Here is an 8,300-nt window from a genome sequence, read left to right as displayed (position 1 = left end):
GGTCGGGTCGAAAGATCGGCGGTTCGATACCCCGGCTCCTCAAGTCTGCATGTCAAAATATCCTTGGGTAAGATACTGAACCTCAAATTGCTTCAGATGGCTGTGGGAATGTGTATAAATGTTTCTGATAAGCAGTTGGCACCTTAGCCTGAAAGTGTGTGAATGGCTGAATGTGACTTGGTGTAACGCTGCTTTGAGTGGTCAGAACCGTTGAGAGCTACAGGAACAACGTGACAGCGAGATCAAAGTGTGTCGCAACTCTTTTCAAAGGGTCAGTATGGAGTTCACCTTTGACCGAGCGGATGTGCACGTCTGGCCAGTACGAGTTATAATTCCAATGTGTTTTATATACTAAGTTAGCAGCTTCTTTTTGTAGCTGAGCGTCACTTTTTTTTACATACATCTCATGTGGCAGCGACGGCAGGTCATTTCAGCAGTTGTTGTTGATAATTCCAAAAGTAGCGTTATAACAGGTCAAAATAACACTTATCTGTGCTTGGGTTTATAGGATCTCTGCAAGCCGGCGTCTGTACTTAGCCAAAGATGGTTTATAAGGTTCCATCAGTAAGAGGTCTCCCCAGCAGCCAGTTTCAGGAGTCTTCAGTTAAACTTCCATTTATATCATATCAATAATTTAAGCTTAGAAACTCAACAGTTTTGAACCAGGACCTTCAGTATTTGGATCAGGAAACTTGGGAAAAATAAGGAGGGCTGAATTTGGTGTGCTTCAGCTGTTATTCCAATGCGTCAGATACATTTAATGAACATTTAGGTAAATAGAAGCATCAGATCAGACTCTGTATCAGCACATACCCTAAAACTTGATTGGGACATCCCCAATTTAAACGAGTAAAAACACAGCCACAGTCTCTGTTACCCCATTGACCACAAATTACCTGCAAACATGTTTCCAATAAGCTGTATAACATCCACAAATTCTAACTCCAAACAATATTTAAACATGTCAGCTTAAGAACAGACTGCTTGAAGTTGCTGTGCTTCAGAAATGCTTCCAGTAAACACTGGGGTAAGGGTGTGGTCTGTGATGTGATGCCATATTTCCAGTTTGGGTAATAAATAAATATTGGGCAAAGTGATGACAACTGTAAACAGTGTAAGAGTGATGCTGTAGTTTGTAGTCTGGTGGGGGTGCAGTGCTAGAATAATGAGTGCATCATAGTCGACTGTGCATATCCAACCAGCCTAAGTGGAACAAAGATTTTGTTGATCCTGAATGGGAGACGGAGCAAATATTTATAAGACAAGTGTAATGTGACTGTAGCTTAAGGCCGGGTAGCCCAGAAAAGATGACTCAGCAGTAAGCACAGAGCAGAAGACTGATGCTTGTAGTTACCAAACACACTCCCACTGCAGATCATTTCCAAACAAATAATAAATCGCTGACTAGAAAAACATCATTTCCACATTAGAAATACTTTGTGTACATATAAGGCTGTCCTCGTTCTATCCACGGAGGAGGGAACGGTCCTCTATCTGAGAGCCAGTGTGTGGACTTGGTAGATCTCCTTTGGGAAGTTCATTTGTTGCTCCTCGTGGACGATTCGGAGGCCCGCTCTGCTCACGAGACTGTGAACTATTTCCAGGTCGCGGCAGACGCTGCTGTCCACCTCATCAGGGACCACGCCCTCATACGACACATTGTCCTTGATGACGATGAGGCCGTTGGGCCGCAGGGCTTTCTGGCAGCGTCTCAGAAACTCCACAAGGTGATCGTCTGTCAGGTGTCCTGAGGGGGAAAAAAAAGGAGCAAAGATGTTCGGTGTAGAAAAAAAGCAGGCTTATGCCATATGTGAGGAGTCGGGGAGTGAGAACAGGTTGTAGGGATACAACACCGGTCAAAGATAGAATAAAACGCAGCTCCTTTGTTTTCAGAAAAACAAAACAGATGTCTGTTTTTTGGTTTTCTGTTTTTCCATTTATCCGTTTTGGTGTTAAAACAGAAAAAACAAAAAACGACTTGGTTTTCCCGATTTGGTTTTGAAACGAAATAATGAAAGAACGAACCATACACAGATTCAGGAAGTTGTCCAGACAGACAGAGTCCTGGTGCCACAGCATCACAGCTTTTGTGGGATCAACGTTCTCAACATTGGGCGAGAGTGAACGCACCACTGAAGATGTCACTCACTAATGTGTGAGAGTGAGTGTGGGGAGAAGAGAAGAGTAGCAGATTCAAGTAGCAAATAAACACTAAACTAAGGTGGAAAATTACCCAGAACAACCTCCTGCCAATATAATACGATATAAATACGATATAAACCACCACAACCCCCGCCCGCCGCCGCCGCCGCCAGAGAGCTCAACAGTCCGAGAGCGGTTCTGTCTCTTGGATCCACGACACGAGACCATGGACTTTAGTGTCGCGGTTCCGGTCTCAACAGGTGTTCATTTCCAACCCTTCTATAGTTATTAGAAATTGTATCTCTTCTGTTTGTTATTGTGTTTTTTAAATTACATACTTACTGCACATTTTGAGTTGTGTCTAAACAGAGTGACAGAGAGGAGAAAGTCCCTCCCTGCAGATTGTCACACAAGGAGATGGTCCTTTTAACTTCAAGGCTGCAGAAGAACAGACACGCTGACACACCTTTTTGTTTGGAGCATCTGGCCAATTACATGTTGCACTTTCCAACAGTCTCAACGATTACATAACCATTTTATTTGTAAGAGCTGCACAAAATCTTTCTATTCAAATATAAATTATTATTTAGGGCTGGGCACCTTAACACAGTTTTTTTTTTAATTATTATTATTTGGAAAGTCAAACAATGGGTCACAGGAGAGGTGGGATGTTGATCAGCCTGCAAATCAGCCATCCAAACGAGCAGCGGAGGGAGGCTTCAGCAGACTACACTGTCATCTTTTTCCTGTATTTTTCCACCCGCGATCCGTAACTACGGCAGCAGGTGAGCCGCTTGCTTGTTAATGACGCAACCTATCAAACAACTCAAACAACCCAAACCAACATCTGCACCCTGTGTTCAATACTGAATACACGCACATAAGACGACCGCTCCATACATTAATGGTTAAGTTGAGATTTACAAGAAATATTTTATTGCTACTGTATAAAGGGAATACTGCAGGCAACAGCACCTTATTTGTTTAAAGCGTTTGCAAACCACGTTATTGCACTTTTGTGTATATAGCAGTACATTTAAAAGTGCGCAATAACAGTTCGCGTAACAATGCGATTAATATTTTAATTAAACAGAAAACCACTGCTCACTGATGGCAACCATGGACGCAGACTCACCAATGACCCATTGGATCCAGATGACATCATAGCGTCCATTCTCTGGTACAAAGTCCTGCAGGCCGCAACAAAGGTAGTTCCCCACTCTCTTGCCCTCTTCTCCCAGGTATGTCTTGGCTTTGTCCAAGAACTCCTGCGTCACGTCCACCAGGTCCACGGTGTTGAAAAGAGGAAGCAGTAAACGCTTGGTGATCCTCCCAATGCCTGCTCCACAGTCCAGAGCACAGCCGCTGCCCGTCTTCCCCTCCCCTTCCTTCGACGGCAAAAACACAAAAAAGCTGTGACACACGCTGCTTCTGTCAGGATGCAAATGCTTTGAAAGAGCACAGAGACCACTGAACATTACAAATGTAATAAAAGTCTTACTACTGCTACTACTAATAATAATAATGTTCAGAATTCAAATCAAAATGTGTCCCCCTTGTGAGTTTTTGGAAGATGGTGAAAGTTAGTTTGGAGTCCTAAATGTCCTCAAGTCACCATCGCCTTTTCTAAATGTTAACATGTTTCTCCTAAATGACAGCAGATCTCATCTAACACCATTACTGGCTAGCGTTAAATATACTGTAGAGAATGATGAAGGTGAATGACTTCACTTCTGACAAACTGTACCCCACTCTCCCTTAAACACCAGTCAGGTTCTGAAATCTATTCATTCTATGATTATAAAAAATACAGCTAAACATGTATATTAGATTGTACTATGCACAGAATAATGGAGTTATACATGAATTTATTTTGTCTTGATATCGGCATTATATATTGGCCATCAGCCATATTGCTCTCTAAATATTGGCCATTAAAAAACTTAGATCAGTCAAACACTAGTTTATTCATTCTGCATTGTATGTAATCCAAGGTCTCTGCACACTGGGTTTAAATGTTATTTAAGTATATTTTTAAGGTCAAGTCCAACAATTCCCAAGTCAAGATCTAGTCTAAACTTGTGTTTCAAGACCTAAACAGGATGAGGTTTCTAAGTTGAATATTATATATAAATAAAGAGTTAATTTGCTGCACACTTTTTTTTAACTTGGAGCTTTACTGTCATTCCAGGCTCAAGTCCAAGAGACGTCATGAGTCATTGGTGTTAAAGTCAAAGTTGAGTCTTTAAAGTCTTTAAATTTTTTTCTTTAAAAAGTCAGTTCGTAAGTCATTCCCATCTATAAAGAGTTTCTTACACCGAGGAACTTCTGCAGGAAAGACCTGGATCCATTGATATCGATGTTGGAGATACTGCCGTAGCCTCCCAGCATGCCGTCCACTGTGGGGGGAACCTCCTTCCAGTAGTCCTCTGCATTGGAGTAGAAGCTTGCCTCATCTACTGCTTTGTCACCCATCCTGTCACAGTCCACAGATGACATAACTCACTCACAAGAAAACGGTCTAAAGGGTCACCACCACCAGTCCACCACCACTGTGTAGCAGTCAGAACCAGCATTTATCAGACCAGACAACCTTTTCATTATGCTATAACTCTCTAAACTGGTCACGGTTCCTAGGTGTTGTATGTGATGTGAAAATTGTGCAGCAGATATTATAGCAACAATGGAGTGGGTGAGTTGTGTTACATGTTACAATGTGTGTCACATATTTTTATACACTGACTCTTTTTGTTTTGTCTCTTCAAAAAGCAATTTGAAACTGTATTTTTTTGCACTCAGACGTACCTAGACATTTTGCTATTGTTGACTAGTAAAATTACTTTTTTATTATTCCAATTAAAAGCCTTCATTTGTTTTACATGTCTTTACTTCTTGTGCTTTGTGTTTTCTTGTTCCTGGGTTATTGTTTTTTTTCATAAAAGGTGTCTTCCACCTGTTGTGCACCACACAACTCTGTAATTAAGATTAGATTAGAAAGCTTTATTAATCCCCAATGGGGATCACATCAAACAACACCCCCAAAAAACCAGAAAAGACAACCAGTATGTGGGCACAGGACAAGAAATAAAAACAATACACCCATTAACAGCTTTCTGAAGCAAATAGGACCAGTTAATTAATCATTCATGTTCAGTCACCTCTGTCATATCTCAAAGGATGTATAATCAAACTTCCCAGTCTAGCAATGTGTTATGTGTACCGGGGTCTATCACCTGCTCTGCATGTAGATGAACACACACACACACACACACACACACACACACACACACACGCAGTGTGGGCAGCAGCCAAATCTGTAGTTCAGCTGTCAGCCCTCATCTTGTGACCAGGACAGGGCTCACTCTTCCTCTGAGGCTCTAACATCACAGGGAGCCCAGGCCGAATGAATGAGACTGAGGCTGGAGGATACACACGTTATACAGTCCTACCGGGTGTAGTACCATTTTAAAGATATTATATATTATTATTATATATATATACACACTTATTAAGTGGCGTGGTCCACTGGTGTTAGTCTCCAACTTGACTTCACACAACTGAGGGACTTTTCAGCACCCACATTCATTGTAATTCTTATGAAATAACACAACTGCCCACACCACAGTGTTAACATGACCCTTCTTTTACCACAGAAAAGCTATTAAATGTATTTTACGCACAGTTAAAGACATATTAGGAACAGTAATAACTTAGCTATAGCAGGTTAAAACCATGTTAGAACGCGAGGAACCGGGACGTCATGACCGCTTGCACGTGGGAAGTTAAAGTGCGTAAATAGGGCTGGACCTTTAAAATATGAGGCTGCATTTAACGAACTTGTAACAATACATTTAAAGCTAATAATAAAAAAGCTGTCCATTGTAATTTCAACATGAAACTTTACACATGACTGTCGTATCCCACCACACTTAACGTTCATTTTAAACTGATAACGACACAGTTTCATTACAAGTGCCGCTAAAAAGGCCCTGCACGTGAAAAGTTATATGTTGTAGTTTTAGCCAACCAGCTAATGTAGTTAGCCGGCGGCAGCTCTTCTGGTTTCTGGTATTTCTAAACTTGACAAGAAAAAAGCGACTCTTTATAATAACACTAACCTCGTCTTGTGTCACCGCCAGATCCCACCCGCTCCTCTGCCTCTCACAGACCCGGTCCCGGTGTCAGTATTTCAGTTTTCTATTTGGGACCATCTCTGCTCAGGCACCACGTCATTTCCTTATTTGGTTCCCAGGAGGAGAAGTGGCAACAGCGCCCCTGCTGGCTGACCTTGCTGAGGCACACATGCTCACACCTTGATCATGTTAATTAAATCTAGCCTATTCACAAAACACAAAACAAATATCAGTACAGTTTGATGCATATTATGGTGATATTGAAAAAACAAATTAAAGTTGAGAAAGAAATATGAAAAGAAATACAACAAACAAACTGTATACTTCAAACTAATATACTTCATAAATGCTCAGTTAAATTAACCGTTATTAAATGCTGCCTCACGACTCATTAGAATACAAAGTTGTTTCCTCAGGTATTGCTAATGAAATTATGGAATCTGCATATTTCTGTCCTATTTCATTGGGTTACAGCATTCAAGTGTTCTTTTTATTCTGTTTTTCCCTTTCTGGTTGATTTTGGTATATTCCATGTCCATCAGATGTGTATTTAAAATCTGGTACAGAAGCATCACAGCTGCATTAGAATAAGAGCAGTCTAATTAATGATTCTGAGTTCTCATTGGCTTGAGGAACACAATAAGTTTTGGATCTTTGAATGCATTTTGTGTCCTTCCAAGCAGACACTTCAAACAAGAGTTTGGTATTTCATCCTGTCTGCTTTTGTTGTGGTCGAAGTCAGTTCATTATGATGGTAGCCCCGCTTTAATCTTGAGAAGCTGCAGAGCTGCAGTGTCTCTTTATTAGTCACTGTAACTTACACTGAACATTTCCAGCTAAACTGAGACTTGTACTGGACCATTTTCTCTCTGCTCTGCTCGCCTGCCATTCACCAGTCTTGTGCACAGTTGTGCAAGTCTGCCGACTGGTATACCATACACACACACACACACACACACACACACACACACACACACACACAACGCCACACATGCACACTGACTCCCCCTACTTTAAGGGTTAGGGTTACAACTTTTGATTTACTCACACACTTTAAAAAGATTTATTAAAAGCTTCTTTCTTTTCACATTTTCACATGTTGATATTTAAATCATAGTAGGCTGTATTTTAACTTACTGGGAGAAAACCATACATTGAGCACCCCCATATAACCAAAATGGTATGATTCTCGTTTCATAAGGGTGATTCGACTGTGAGATTGGGAATCGAATCAGGCTCCACCAATCAATTCATTGACTAACAATAAAAATACAAATAATATTATCATATTATTTGTATTTGTATTGTTTGTTGTTTTAATAATATTACAGTACAATTTATTTATTTAGTTATTAGTCTAGATTGTGTTTGTGCTGGTTGTCCTCAGTTCGTGGCATGAGGAGCTGACTTCAGAATTCTCAAAATGAGGGTCTAAATTCAGTTTTTAATCCTCCACTGTAAAGCAAGGACACCTATTCTGGTGAGGGAAAAGTGAATACAAAATACATTCACTGGAATCAGCCATTTAGATACAGAAAAGTGTTGATTCTCAATTGCCTCAAAATGTAGTCGTGCCAGCAATCCCCACACCAGAATGTAAACGCCCCCCAGGTTACTAAACATGACCTCAGTGTGTTCAATAGTAACAGCCCTGAACACACAGTGCTTCCACTGAACATATATTCACTGACACAATACTGCCACTGGTTTTCCTGAATCACTTGATTCATTTCCAAACAAAAACTGTCACCCCAGCTTGAAAACAGCAGAATGGTAAAATACATTTATGAATTTCAACTGTGCAAAGTCAGTATAATTAGTAACACCTGTGCTTTTCCTACTCTGACAAGTCCAAATGTCTGCTGGGAAAAGGGCCTCACTAGCAGTATGTGACTGTGGTTGAACTGACTAACTGTCAGGTGTGAATCTGTGAGTGTTAAAATGCTTAGCAGTACACAGCAAAAATATGCAGGCTGCAGACATCTTCATCACTACAAAGTGGTGCAGTTGCATGATGGAGAATCT

The 8,300-nt window shown here is 40.8% G+C and overlaps 1 protein-coding gene across 1 annotated transcript; it reads right to left on the bottom strand.

Moving 5' to 3' along the window:
* Window positions 1–716: 716 nt before the first annotated feature.
* On the bottom strand, window positions 717–6,406 carry ntmt1 (N-terminal Xaa-Pro-Lys N-methyltransferase 1). The gene is made up of 4 exons (XM_038733712.1): window positions 6,261–6,406; window positions 4,459–4,618; window positions 3,278–3,530; window positions 717–1,747 (listed from the first exon to the last, which is right to left on the bottom strand). The coding sequence occupies exons 2-4, from the start codon at window positions 4,615–4,617 to the stop codon at window positions 1,491–1,493; spliced, it is 669 nt and encodes a 222-aa protein (XP_038589640.1). The 5' UTR covers window position 4,618; window positions 6,261–6,406; the 3' UTR covers window positions 717–1,490.
* Window positions 6,407–8,300: the final 1,894 nt, after the last annotated feature.

This window comes from Micropterus salmoides, unplaced genomic scaffold (genome assembly GCF_014851395.1).
Source record: "Micropterus salmoides isolate LMB-PRFRI ecotype aquatic unplaced genomic scaffold, ASM1485139v1 Ms_hic_scaffold_20, whole genome shotgun sequence".
NCBI classification, from domain to species: Eukaryota; Metazoa; Chordata; class Actinopteri; order Centrarchiformes; family Centrarchidae; genus Micropterus; species Micropterus salmoides.
Note: the sequence above shows the minus strand (reverse complement) of the source record. Positions and strands in the feature narration are given on the sequence as shown.